The following is a 15050-nucleotide window of genomic DNA, read 5'->3' on the forward strand; positions in this document are numbered from 1 at the left end:
CAGCAGAAACAAAAAGGATTCTGTTGAAGATGTTGTTGGTTTTCAATTTGAAAACAGTTCTGGTGTCAACTGCTATGCTAATGTAGTGGTTAATGTTTTGTTTTCTCTAGAAAATGTAAAAGAGGGGGAGGCAGTCCAAAGTTCAGTTAAAAGGGCAAAGGAAAGGATCAGTGGTTTGAACTATCAGTCAAAAAGGGGAGGGGGTGCAACAATTTTTCCTACCGGGTCACACTGTGCTTTTACCGGAAGTGAGGTCTGCAGGATTCTAGTAATTCAAAGTGAGGCTGGCGCCGACGTCCCGCGAATACAGTTTCGTCACTCCACGGGTGATCATGGCAGTCATTCCCCATCGGGGGTCGGAGACTCCCGCGGCTCCTCTAGAATCTTCAAGGTCGTGGAGGACTACGGTGGTGGAGTCAACCAGTGACCGGGCCATTTCTTTATGCTGGGCCCGCTCTTGCCAGGTCGACCGCCATTTTGAGAGTTCGGTAGCTACTGGCGATCGCGGGGTCAAATGAGCGGACGGGCTCCACCCTGCCGGGCGAGACGTTGCAGCATGGCCACAGTGGAAGAACTCTTTTCCGGGCGCCTGGAGCGCTGAGGGTGCAGCTGGGAAGCCTCCACTGGGGAGGCGGGAGAGGCCTGTTCGCACCGTCTCTCCCTCCCAGTGCACCCCACGGCGTCTCGCTTGATATTTGTTATGGCCGGACCAGGCGATGAGGACGAGGGTGGGGGGGGTCGGAGGCATGTGCAAGACATCCCCCCCCAGGGTTGTTGCAGCAATTATACAAGAAAGAAGAAGTGTCCCGTCCGTCTTCGGGCCGGGCTTCCGGTAGATGTCGGCCGGACGCCCCTGGCTCTGGCCCCATGAACGGGTTTCTTGGTTTATCGGCTGCAGCCGGATCCCGTCGGCCTCGGCCCCCCGACCGTTGGTGGCCGGACCGGAAGAGCATGTGGCGGGACTACCTGCAACTCTCAAGGGCCACCGCGGCCGGACTGGGAGAGAGAGGGGAGGGTCGAGGAGACATTCCCCCCCCCTGCAACTGTTCAGCGTTGTAAAGGCAATCCCCTGGCCGGGTCCCGCTGGTCTCGGCCTCTCCTCCGGCTACACCCTACGTTAGGATCTCCTGGCCGAGGCGTGGCAGCAGGACCTGCCTTATATGGGCTGCTCCCGGCTGGGCGTAGCCGGAACCCTGCTCCACCTTGGAAGTTTACAGAGTGGGGGCGGATGTTCTACTGACTTGCATTTTCCCTAGTCTATCGATTTTTTTGGCGTGGCAGGCGGTGGGACAGCGAGGGGTGATTCTCTTACTGTTTTTCTGGTCTCTCACCAATGGCATATTTTAACGTTTTCTTGTTTCTAGGACATAAACAGGTTTTATCATTACGTTATGTTATCGTTTCTTTGTTCGTTGTTTAATAAAAGTTCATGTTCATCAGTGGCCTACTGATTTTCGTTTTCCTATTCTTTTCTTTCCAGGTTGTTTCATGCTAAAGTTTCTGTTAACAGGATACAGTGATCACTTCGTTATTATTGCATATGTCCTTTTCACTAGGGGTGCTCTCTGGTCGGGCCAGATGACGTATGTCTAGTAAATGGTCCGGGTGAAACAGGTGCATCAATCAGTGGGGAGTAGATAGGCATGACAGATTACAACGGGGGAGAAAGGTCCGCATTACGTACCCTTTCACTACTTGCAAAGATTTTCCTACGTTTATTTGCAAACAGGGAATACCTCCAAAAAGAACTAATTCCCAAACAGTCAATGTTCGGACAATCAATCAATCAATGAGGAATGAAATAGGTACGACGTGTTAAAGGCTTGCGTTACCTACCCTTCACTATCTGCAAAGGGAGAGAGAATATTCCTATTCTTCCTCGTTTGCAGGCAGAGAAGATCCTTAAGAGAACCAACTTCGAACAATTCAATGCTCGATTCAAACAATCAACAAGGGGTACTGTGAACACAAATGAACGCCGCTTATGTACATACGCATTGCTATTTTCAACAGGTTGTTCCTAATGTTTCTATTTTAGCGAGGTCAAAAAGAGATCCCATTAGTGGCCTACTGATTTTGCTCGATTCCTTTTGTTTTTTTACACGGTTTTTCGCTATCTGCAAAGACTAAACAGAGTATTGCGACTCTGTGCTTGTTTGTAAATAGAGAATGAACCAAAGAGAACAATCAATCAAATGGAGAGAGAAGCAGGCACGACGGATTACAAAGGGGGCAAAGGGCTGCGTTAACTACCCTTCACTATCTGCAAAGAGAGAGTACTCCTAATAGAAATGAGGGGTGGGGGGCAGCATTCAAAGCAGATCAGTGTGCGTAAACACGAAAATGTTTTTACTTACCACGTACTTGACATTCGACAGCTTATGATATTTGCTATTAAAAAACCATTGAAATTCACTGAAAAAACCATAGGTTATAGACCATATATAGTTAGGAATTAGCATTTACAAAACCTTGAAAATTCACTGAAAAAACCATAGGTTATAGACCATATATAGTTAGGAATTAGCATTTACAAAACCTTGAAAATTCACTGAAAAAACCATAGGTTAGAGACCATATATAGTTAGCTGGACATTTTATTGACATAAAACCAATGAAATTCCATATATAGTTAGTTGCACTAACTATATATCGCGCACCCGCAATCCACTGCTGATGATGTCACATATTACATCATTCATGACATGGTCAGTGACATCACTGATGACATCACTGATGACATCTCAAATGACATCACTGATGACATCACTGATGACATCTCATTTGACATCAATGACCACATCACTGATGATATCATTCATGTGACAATACAATGCATCTCCTCACATTTTAATATAACCTCTGTTTCACCCAGTGTTAAAAAGAGTATAATTTTTGAAACCATTGACACACCAGTACTAGTTACTACATACGCACTCACTGATTGCTACGTCTACACACACCTTCACTCATTCACCCATACAATCATTCATACATACAATCACTCATCTTTACAACACTATCATATGCACTCATACACCTATACAGACACTCACAGTCTGCCACTCATCCATGGAGTTACTTACACACCTAGTCAGTCCTGTAAAGAATCAATGAGACTTCCATTTTCTTGTCTATACAGTTAAACATAGAGCACCTTACATTTTCAAACATGTACTAACACATACTTAGTTTCTTATACAATCATTGATACAAGTACAGATTGATCTGCACAGAGTCACACACCTCCCAGCTAGCCACACACACACTCAGTCTCCCATACAAATACTTGGGCAATCAATCAATAACCCATATAGTTACTCATATAGCTACTGATCAACACATGCAGCAGTTTACAGAACAACAGACATAATGATGCACAAATTAAGACAGTTTAGTCACTAACCCATGCACTCAGTGAGACACATTTAATCACTCACTCATACATTCAGTCATGCACCTACTAAATCCTTCGTCCAGACACTTATACATCCACTAATTCTTCAATATGTAAGACATATTTTAACTTTACAGACTTATACAGTCACTGGATGTAGTCATCAGTGATGTCATTTGAGTTGTCATCAGTGATGTCATCAGTGATGTCATTTGAGATGTCATCAGTGATGTCATCAGTGATGTCACTGACCATGTCATGAATGATGTAATATGTGACATCATCAGCAGTGGATTGCGGGTGCGCGATATATAGTTAGTGCAACTAACTATATATGGAATTTCATTGGTTTTATGTCAATAAAATGTCCAGCTAACTATATATGGTCTCTAACCTATGGTTTTTTCAGTGAATTTTCAAGGTTTTGTAAATGCTAATTCCTAACTATATATGGTCTATAACCTATGGTTTTTTCAGTGAATATATATATATATATATATATTGCACGGTTTGGCTCAAAGTTGTAATCCAATGGCGCTCCATTCACCGGTGCCGAACTACTAAGCAGAGCCCTGCTTCAAGTTATATTTTCCAACTCCCTTAAGAAAGGGAAAGAAGTTCGCACTCACAAAAGGGTTTTTCTCCCAGTCTTCTGTTTTATTCGTCAATTTTCAGCATTTCAAAACACAAAAACCAACGCGTTTCGCGACCCACCGGGCGCTTGTTCACGGTAAGCTTACCGTGAACAAGCGCCCGGTGGGTCGCGAAACGCGTTGGTGTTTGTGTTTTGAAATGCTGAAAATTTACGAATAAAACAGAAGACTGGGAGAAAAACCCTTTTGTGAGTGCGATCTTCTTTCCCTTTCTTAAGGGAGTTGGAATATATATATATATATATATATATTTATATATATATATATATTATATTCAATAGTTTTGGCCCGAAGTATTGATGCTGGCGCACTCCGATGAGGGGCTGTGCGTTTCTTTTCCGGCAGAGACAAGCCGGTTTACTTATTCCTACAACACGCCTCGCTGCGCAGTAAAGACGCGCTCACTTGTTTTTCAGGAAGAATTACCGGCAAGTTTATTTTCCTTTTGCCATGCCCTACGCGTTTCGTTCAATTACTTTGACCTTGTTCATGCGAGGCGCGTTGTTGGAATATATATATATATATATATATATATATATACAATTTTTAAATTATCTGTATTTTATACAAAACTTGATACAGGACCTCTTAACATGGGCCTATTTCCCAGCCTTCTTGCCTATTTTTGTATAATTCTGATGGCTGATTGAGTAGGTATGAATATATACAGAGGTGCACAAATCTGATACCTGTTTCAGGAGCTAACTCTTGACTAAAGGCGTTGCTGCTTGCCTGTCAGGATGGAGTGGGCTGCAACCTTGGGCACGTTCCATTCACTAAACATGACATACTTTAACAGTGAAAAGCTTCCACCGTGCCACCAGGGACACTCTGAATATTAGACAAAATAGCTGAACTCCGGATGACTGTTCAGCAATGAATATAAGGACAGCCCAGTTTAAATATAAATGGATGGCACCCCAGCTTCCAGAATGAAAACTTTCAATTTACGGTTGCCTTCCTTAACAAAATAACGTCTCCTTCTTATTCTCTCCTGGTATCTTATCCTCATTTTTTTCTCAGCAACTCTTAGTCTTGAGTGCAGTGGTGGGTGGCAGGTATGGAGGGTGGTGGGACGTGTGGGAGAACAATAAAAGTAAATATATAAAATGATAATTACACTTACCTTCCTGGTGCAACGTCCTCCTCGCTCGGGTCTTCTCCAGGCAGGCTCCAACTCAGGACTCAGGAAACTGCAGTAACCAGTCCTGGCACTGCTCTCATGCAGCATGATAGAAGCGCAAGGATTGGAGGGATCAGTATCCTTTGGCGCTCCTGAGGACACGGGAGCCCTGGGCTGTCTCTAACCCAGCTGTCTTAGAGATGTTTAAAATGCACATGTCTGGTTGGCCATTGCACGCATGTCCCCAAAGAGACATGTGTACTTTAAGCCTAAAGTACCCTCCCTGCCCATCATTGCTTTTTGCTGCTTGACTGGTAGCAGCAGAAAGCAAAAAACCCGCCCCCCGTCCTGATGCTCGGCTCAGGATGGGGTTTTGAAAAATAAAATGTCAATAAATAAACTTCATTACCATTTTATTTTTCCATCTTTAGGAGCAATTTAGTTAGGAGGGGGCGACACACCTCTGGCTTAACGGGGGAGCTGACCCTTCTTGAGTGGCTCATACTCATCCAGTTCACTCATTACCTCTCTTCTCTCTTACCTGCTTAAATAGCTATAAACGGGCGTTTGGTTATTAGAATTTATAGATAGGGCCTTAAAATGTCGATGATTTTCTGACCTGTTCAAACTGAGTTATCTTTTTACTATACATTAAATTTTTCAGCAGCGTCTGGATTGGTTATTGATGCTCCATAACAACCACCCTGACCTCCTTGGGTATCTTCGTCAAGGCACTGGAGCGACTCTCATCCTTTTTAATTTCTCTTTCGCTGTATACTTGTGTTCAGCAAAAACCTTTGCCAAGAAAGTGTATTTCAAGGATCATGATTCAATTCTGGGACTTCACTTTTTTCCTTCTGCACAAGTATCTTTGACAAAATTATCTCCTCTTTTGATTTATCATATCACTTATATGTTGAGAATATGCAAATCCCTTTTTCGCACAGGAATCTCACTCTCTCTCAATCCTGTGAGCTAGACACTGGGTGGCTCTCTCTTTTTTCCTCCTAAACTTGAGTTACATTGAGATAAAACCACATTCTGGCCTCAACAGTCCCTTCTTGCTACCAAGAACGGAGGCGTGCTTGATACCTGGAGCATGTTACTGGAGTAATTCATCACCGCCATCATAGCCACTAGCTTCTCACTGCTTCATTTCAGAACAATCTGTCTGCACCGCTCTACAAGAATGCCACATACCTGGAAAGCACATTGGCCATGAGCAAGTATTCCCTTAGGAAAAATCATTAAGGGTGGAGTTATGCCAAGACTTACCTACAAAATGGCAGCATTTTTTGCAATGGATGCCTCTTATTTCAAGAATGACCTCTAGTGTGTCCCTGGACGCAATTTGCTATGGGCGTCCCTCATACCATACCAGTATGCCAGCAATTTGCCATTGGTGCCTCCGTAAACCAATAATTACCTTCAGTGCGCCATGGCCAGCGGCCGAGTCATATGCTCAATCACACTCACACTCATTCTCTCTCACTCTTACTTGTACCCACTCATTCTTAGAGACACGCTCACTTTCACTTACAGGCAGTTGCTTGCTCTCTCAAACACTCACACACAATTTTAAAGATATACATGTTTTTAGCTTGACTACGGGTGTCTGAGCTGCTTCTCAACTGCTGGGTGCTCCATAGACCCTTAAAGCAAGGGCAAAACTCCTTCATACCTGGAGCACATAAGCAAAAAACTGAAAGCTTGGGCTTGTGCCGCACATAGACCAACCTAATGCACTATGCTGACTCGAGCTTGCAAACTCGAGCTTTATGCCTCTTGCGTTTTCACCCCACCTCCTCCCAACTCATCACAGTATGGGTGAAGTCAATGAGGCTTTTGACCCCAACTGACCCGGTAACATGAGGTCAATGAGGCTTTTGACCCCACCTGACCCGGTAACGTGAGGTCAATGAGGCTTTTGACCCCACCTGACCCTGTAACGAGACGGAGGAGGGTGAGGTGACAGCCTGATGGACTGTCACCTAGGGCACTTCAGGATTTAAGCCCAACGCACCCGGGACTAGCTTTACAGGTGTGAGCCTCCATCAGCCCAGGAACATCTGTCTGGTGTCTGGAGCAGGCACCTCTCAGTGTGTGCACCAGCCATCAGATGCGAGGATTCAGTGTCCCGGGCTCCTGCTTGTAGTGAGGGTCAGCCTTTTCTTTTTTTATAAATCTATTTATAATAACTATTATTCACTATTGGCATGAATAACAAGACCAGAAGACGAGGGCAGGGCCCCTGTGCCTATAAGAGCAAGCGACCATTGCTCAGACTTACAACTAGTCTTATGTACAAATTAAAACCCATTTCCCTGAGCTTGAAATTGTATTCTCTTAACAAAGCGAGGGCGGCTTGGACCAAAACAAGCTCTATTAAAAGGTTCGCGTTAGTCCCTCAATGGACCATGCGATGGAATGAGGCGAGCTAGCAGTTTATAGACTTTACCACACTGTTTTTCGAATAAACTGGCTTACCGTATTTAGTGATGGGCCAAGGCAGCTCCTCCTGCCTTAAAGGCTGTCCCCCTAGCTACCAACCCATCAGAAAAATGCCAGAATGCCTAAAAGGCCAATTGGACTCTGACCATAGCTTAGTTATAAGCTATGCCATGTGGTAAATCCACTTAAACCATTCAAAATATAAACAAGCGATAAGTGCATATTCTATTGGCAATCATGTGTAATTGCACTATCTGTGCCTTCATCCAGCTAAACATTTTAGCATGGCGAAATTCTTGGAAAAAATAATAATTTAGACATATAAAGGTGTGTGAGCTGAAATCCAATTCGCAGACCTACAGATTTCTACAAACAATATATCTCCCCCCAGTAGATTGCCATCGCTGTGGATGAGCAGCCCTGAGTACTCACTTGTAGGAGACCTGCGACATAGAGTAAGCAATGGGAACCGTAGAGTAGATAAAGCTGCTGTGGGACTCTACAGAGGTTGAAGAAGCTTTCCTGTCTTGGCACGAAGCATCAAAGTAGCAAAAAGGGAACCAGACTACAAAAAAGATCTCCTATTATAAATCAAACTAAGACAGACTGTACTAAGTTTATGTGGCTGCTATGGGCCTATATCCTGCAGAAATCCAACTAAACAACAACACAAAGGTGGATATGCCTGGAAATGATCATGTATGTGTAAAAAAATACTAAAATAAAGGCAGTTGAACATAACAACGTATTCTGATGTCCCTTCTGAGGACACGTTGCTCCGGCATAAAATGGTAGATATGCAGTAAAATAGGGTCTTCACAGGGTCCATCAAATATTCCGGGTGCAAAATAGTAGCAGAAGGACTCGTCCACATAAATCTCCTGTGTGCCATTAAATATGTAAGGCCGGTCAGTGTGACAGTACACAACACAGTGTTCTTTTTAAAGCGAATCCTTTCTGGTTTCATTTCATTTTTGCAATGTAAGAAATATTCTGTGGCGTTATGCTCCATAGGGTCGCCTCCATAGCACCATCGGGCCATTCAATACAAGTGCAATGCGCTAAAACTTTTTGGGAAGGATTGAATATCTGTGGGAACTCGTAATCCAATTTTCAAAGCTCTTTGCACACCTAAATTGTAATATAGATCATTAAAAGTGAAATTACATTTGTAAAATAAAGTTACTCATGTTAATCAAATGTCCTTCCTATAGTGGTTGTGGTCATAATGCCCTGGAAGGTTTGTGAACAGTCCATACGTACGTATTTACGGAAAGTCACAGCCCAATCCCTCCCTAGATACACTCGAAATTCTTTATTTTTGAGGATAGTAGTAAATCTGTATCCAGGTTTGGAATGGGGTGACAACACCCCAAAATCGGTGGCGGTATAGGAAAAGCGTTTCTTCATCAGCAAATATGTTGATTCTAAAATAAAAAGATAACAAGTGAAAATGAACTTGGTCAGGGACTTTAGCACGAAAATGAAATGTATAAAAGACGTCATGGGACAGTCCTGGGAAAAATGTGCCAGTGGAAACTTCCTAGAACATAACCTGACCTCTATCAAAAATTCGACAAAAGATGGAAATTCAATCGCCATTTTTCTTGTCCGTCGGTGGTATTTACCTGTTTCTGAGTTCCCATGGCCTGCTGTTTATTTCTCTATGCGAACTGATTGTCTAAGGTGTTTTTCTCCTGGGTTCTGAAGACTCCTCACCCTTCCCTTCTATCAGTGCAAGACCAATTGCCCTTAATAATATATTTCAACAAGGGCAGACTTGAAGTTTTTGAAATGTTCTTTTATTTAAATGTATTTCTATAGTTCGTCCTGTATTCTTTTCCTTATTTGACTGACTTAATGCGTTTCTTATTGAGTGTGACCTTCGCTGGACTCAACTAAGTGAGTTTCACACTTGATGGATTGGATTGAGTCTTACGAAAAAGACATTGAAACAGAAACTAACTGGCAACTATGGATTGCCATTTTGCCTGAGTTCAAGCATAGTTTTGTACATGGTGTATTCTCACCTCGCGATTGGACTACGGCAGTGGTTCCCAAACTTTTGACTCCTGAGGACCCCCATTCAGGCACCACTGGAAGCCGGGGACCCCCAAGCAATCTGTAGGAGTTGAATTTCAAATATTAAAACAGTAATAAAAAAAAAAAACACGTGTGCACACAAATCAAATACTCAAAGTACTAAGGATTTTGGGGCCTGATGTACGCCCATTTTATTTAGCGACTCGCAATCGGCGACCCACTGCGAGTGGCAAATTGCGAATCGCTAAATGAAATGTACAACAGTGTATTTAACACTGTTTGGGATTCCCAATGGGGTCGCAAATTGCGAGGCTCATTAATATTAATGAGCCTCTCGCAATTTGCGAGCCCAATGGGAATGCCAGCCCTCCCAGGGATGGTGGCCTGCTGGGCTCAGTAGACCACCATGTCTGGGACTGCTTTTAAATAAAGCAGTTTTCTTTCAAAAAAATGCAGCCCGTTTTCCATGCATTTAAAAAAAAAGAACAAAATGAAACGTTTTCGTTTCATATTTTAAGAACAGGCAGTGGTCCCTGGGGGCACTGCCAGCCCTTAAAAAATTATTTTGCATGCATTTGCAAAGGGGAAGGGGTCCCCTGGGGACCCCTTCCCATTTGCAAATGCATTACTATCTACTTGAAGTAGGTGATAATTGCGAGTGTTTTGCGACCACAATTGCAGTCGCAAAACATTTGTACATAGTTTTGAGACTCGCTATTTGGAAGGGAATGCCCCTTCCAAATAGCAAGTTGCAAAACCTATTTAGCAAGTCGCAAAACAATTGCGACTCGCGAAGTAGGTTATGTACATGGCCCAATAGGTTTTTACACGCGTAAAAGGGGTTCGCGAACCCGTTTGCGCCTATAAAAACGGGTCGCACATCTGTCCCTTAGTATTTTATAATGAAGGAATACCCCCTCTGTCACATATATTTCCTTTGTTTTATAGCACCTCTCATACCATTGTAGGATGTCAGAGCACTTTACATCACACACATATAGAGACAATGAATCATACATGTAAATCAGTGTATAAAAAAATGTTACATAAAGTAAAGGGGATTACAAGGTGTATTCACATGTCATTCATACTGGTAGGCATTTTTAAAGAGTGCTTGGTCTGGAAAAGTACAAACTCAGGATTCAGAACATAACACAGTGGCTAGCACTGACTTTAACATTAAAAATGTATTTCTTCCCAAATAAATATTTTTTGCAGCATCAGGGTAATGATTGATTGGGTAAAAACATAAGTTAATAACTGGTACCATGCAGCTTGCAAGCAGCTCTTTGGTGACAGCTTATAGGAGGTCCCTCTGCTAGATTGTCACTTATGAAGTGCACAGTAACAAAAGAATCTCTGTGAAAAAAGCAGTAACCACAGACCTATGCACATAAAATCTGCTTTTTAAAATGCATGTTACACGTTCTTTGCATTAGGCACATTAACCCTCTGTGCTACATTAGTTAAGTCAAAGCTGCCACTGAACAAAACTCTCCTCTCTCTCCAGCAGGTACATTAATCACTAGCATTACTTTGACACTTTTATTGTTGCTCAAAGTCTCCTAATTTTACAACTGCTGCATACGGACCCCCTGGGAATGTGTCACGGACCCCTGGGGGTCCGCGGACCCCAGTTTGGGAAACACTGGACTACGGCATTTATATGGGACCACCTCAAAACATGGTGACTTGGATGCAACACCCATAAAATGCAGAATTTCTGGTAGCCCCAATCACTCAGTGATGTTGCTCCATTCTCCTATAGTTGTCTCAAATGCATTGCTATGCATAAACTTCCAGTCTGTCAGTGCACTAAATTCAGAGTACTATGGTTAGCTCACAGGGCTCTTAAAGGCCTTGCCCTTTCATGTCGAACAGACATATTCAATTTCCACTACCTTAATGCAGGGAACAGAGCTTTGCGGTTGAAACCGAACCCTCTGGAACTTACCCCAGACGGCTTGTGTCATCAAGGATACCACTTCAGTTTGACAACGTAAGGCCTAAATATTCTGAAGATAACGTAATAGTTAGCTAGGATAGCAGTTTCTACTGCCCAATGGAGCCTTTTGGAAAACTCCACTTTATAAAATAAATGGAGATCTGTAGAACAACAATCTGGCTAAGTCAGTCCACTTTTATATAAGTGTTTCTAATCTTACACATTGTTCTAATGATGTTCTATTTGATGACTCTAGATGTAGGCACTCTTTGCTCAATGATGTATTGTGAACTTGGAGAATCTCTTAGACGCTCTTTGTCCGATGATGAATTGTGAAGTTGATTAATCTAGGTGTAGACACTCTATGTCCAATAATGTATTGTGAACTTAATGAATCTAGATTTATACACTCTTTGCCCAATGATGTATTGGGAACTTGATGAATTTAGATGCAGATAATCTTTGCTCAATGATGTATTGTGAACACCCTATTTACTCATTACTTACTTTAACACATTGTCAGTGAATTTCCTGCATAAATACACTTCTTTCTATGTGGAAAAGGGAACCACGGTACACCATTTCGCATTCATGTTGATAGCAAGTCTTCTACATAAACCGCAAAGCCTGTGTCAGCTTTGTCAGGTTCTTCGAAGAATTACCTTCTCTCACCATTGACTTAGTTCTGTGCAAGTGTGCAGAATAAGTAATGTATAGACACAAATGTTCATTCCTTCCTTTTTTATTGCCATGCTAGGAGACTGCTATAATCGTGGTGTTATATTTATTTGTTATTGTTTGTGCTCTTCATTTTAGGTGACAACAGCACAGAAGAAAATGAACCCGTCGAGCAGAAGGAAAGCACGGGGAAAAAGGAAAGCATAGTGGAAGAAGAAAGCCTAGAAGGGAAAACAAGCGTAGAGAAGGATATATCAGAGGAGAAGGACAGCACAGAGGAAATGGAAGGAAGTCAAGAAGCAGGTTGGTATCTGAGTGCTTTAAGTGTTTCACTGATTCTTTTCAACCCTCAAGGACAAGACCTTGTTTGACAGGAAAGGCTCTTCTTCTGGAATTGTGGAATTTTACTACCATTGAGCAAAGCTATCCATTCTCTCTGTAAGAACCTCAAACTCATGAGAGTAGGCATCTGTAGTTAGGCCGTCCTTATGATCCTAGTTCACTGTGCAAGCGAAACATGTCAGCAGCTCATTGCCTTGAAAATACTGGTTGAGGTGTTCCTAAGTGCATTTTCAGCAGTGTTTGTCAAGGAAGTCCCACCACACACATACATTTGCGAATTTACACTTTTTGAGAAACTGAGTCGCAATGAAGCTAATGACTTTGATATACTTGGCAGCTTACAGGCTGTTCAAGGATGCTGTATCTGTACGTAATTCCTGATGTTAGAAAAGAACGCGTGGTGTTTTTATGTAATGTGCCATCTTCCTTTAAAGTGGCTTGTACTTGAGTTTCAATTGCAAGCAGGTGTTTCTGAGCACACTGGTGTTTTTTAATAATGTTGCAATCTTTCAAGAGAAAAACATTCACAAACTTTTTGTGAGGCAGGACGTCACCGGAGGTATTTGTCATGAAAAGAATAATGCTGCAAAGTTCCCTATTAGTGTGACAAAGTTACATATATGGTAGTGCTTGTAGGTTCCTACTGCATGTATAACTTTTTCAGCCCCTAACTGAGGGCTGGTCTTACACCCACCCCACACTTATCCAATACAGGTGACACCGGCCAGGAGATCCCGTCAATAAACGGGACTGGGCGCACAAGCTAGTGGCCACTTGACTACCCCCACTTACTAGTATCTGAGTTGTCCATATACATCATGCGGGCGGGCCTTGGGCCCACCGACTCTACACTGCTGGCACATATCTGCTACCCAATAATTTTTGCCAAATGTACTAAGACTACAGAATATTAACCGTGGAGAAGAACTTTTAGGGCTTTTTAGTTGATTAATTAAATAAAGCAGACAGTGATGTTTTATCTTCGCACCTAAGGTAATTAGAATGGACTGAACTAGGAGATTCGTTTTGTACTTATTCATTATTTTTGTGTGCTGGCTAAAAACAATGCTCTCATTTAATTTACAATAAATATAGTGGCTGCAATGCTTTTAGAGTATACATTTTCCTTGAACTTGAAGCATTTCCTGCATTTCCTGGACCCTGCGAATAATACCGCAGCAAACTTACTAGAAGATCTTACATCAGTCGATCTTCATCTCCTGAACTCAAAAGCCACCCATGAGAAGGGCCAGCTCTTGGACCCGATCTTCACTAATATCAGGACCTTCAAAACCCAAGACCCAACCCCCCTCCCATGGACAGACCACCTACTGGTACCCATGTATTGGGACCTCCAAACCACCCCGGCTCTAAAACACAAAACCAGGACACTCGGGAGACGGTGGCACAAGCTGATACCAGAGGAGTGGGAAGCGAAGTTAAGAGAATCCACCGCACCTCTCTCCTCGGATCCCAACATGGCGGATAGAGAATTTAACGGCTGGCTCACCCACTCCCTAGACAGTCTTGTCCCGCTAACCAGCACCCTTAAACACATCAAAAGGATCAATCCAGCCCCATGGTACACACCTCTTCTGAACGCACTAAGGAAGGAGTGCAAAAGGACAGAACGTATCTGGAGGAAAGACAAGTCTGCGAAGGAGAAAGACGCTTATCAGCTATCTCTAAAAGCATACAAACTAGCACTTCATAACGCCAAAAGGGCCTTCTATGAGGATAAAATAAAGAACTCCTCCTGCTCAGCCAAGGAGACCTTCCTTATCCTTAAAGAGCTCCTCCATGTCCCTGACCCCCCTCAAAAACCTATGGACCCCAAAGCAGCAGAAGAAAAATGCGTCAATCTAGCTACCTTCTTTGACGAAAAAATTAAAAAAATCCTGGTTTCTCTCCCTGCTGCTAAACCTGACACCTCTGGGAACACTAAGGATCTACAACCCCCACAGAGGAATTCCCCCGCGAAACCCGATACACCCCAGCTAGCGCTACTTGGCCCGGTTTCCATAGAGGAAGTCGCAGTATCCTTTACGTCAATCAAGAGTGGCACCCCCAGCGACCGAGTACCCATAAGATTTCTCAAAGACATCGCCCATACCATTGTGCCCCCGCTGACCGCCCTTATTAACACCTCTTTAGCCCAAGGCGAAGTCCCTATGAGTTGGAAGGAGGCGGTCGTGAAAGGGCTTCTTAAGAAACCATCACTAGACCCAGAGAACCTCTCTAACTATAGACCTATCTCTCTCCTCCCCTGGATAGGCAAGGTCGCAGAGAAACTTGTAAATAAAAAGCTGTCTCATTTCCTGGAATCCAACCGTCTCCTCAAGAACTCTCAGACGGGTTTTCGACCAGGCCAGGGCACTGACACCGCGCTCCTCGCGGCAGTGGAGAAGACCAGAGAAA

The 15050-nt window shown here is 43.1% G+C and overlaps 1 protein-coding gene across 1 annotated transcript in view; it reads left to right on the top strand.

Annotated features, from left to right (window-relative positions):
• The window catches only part of LOC144763712 (uncharacterized), a 3323440-nt gene that overhangs the window by 2689048 nt on the left and 619342 nt on the right, over nt 1-15050 (top strand). The window contains exon 8 of the mRNA XM_078649576.1: nt 12429-12593. Within this exon, the coding sequence (XP_078505702.1) occupies nt 12429-12593 (165 nt within the window). The remainder of the gene's footprint in view (nt 1-12428; nt 12594-15050) is intronic.

Source organism: Lissotriton helveticus, chromosome 6 (genome assembly GCF_964261635.1).
Source record: "Lissotriton helveticus chromosome 6, aLisHel1.1, whole genome shotgun sequence".
Taxonomy (NCBI): domain Eukaryota; kingdom Metazoa; phylum Chordata; class Amphibia; order Caudata; family Salamandridae; genus Lissotriton; species Lissotriton helveticus.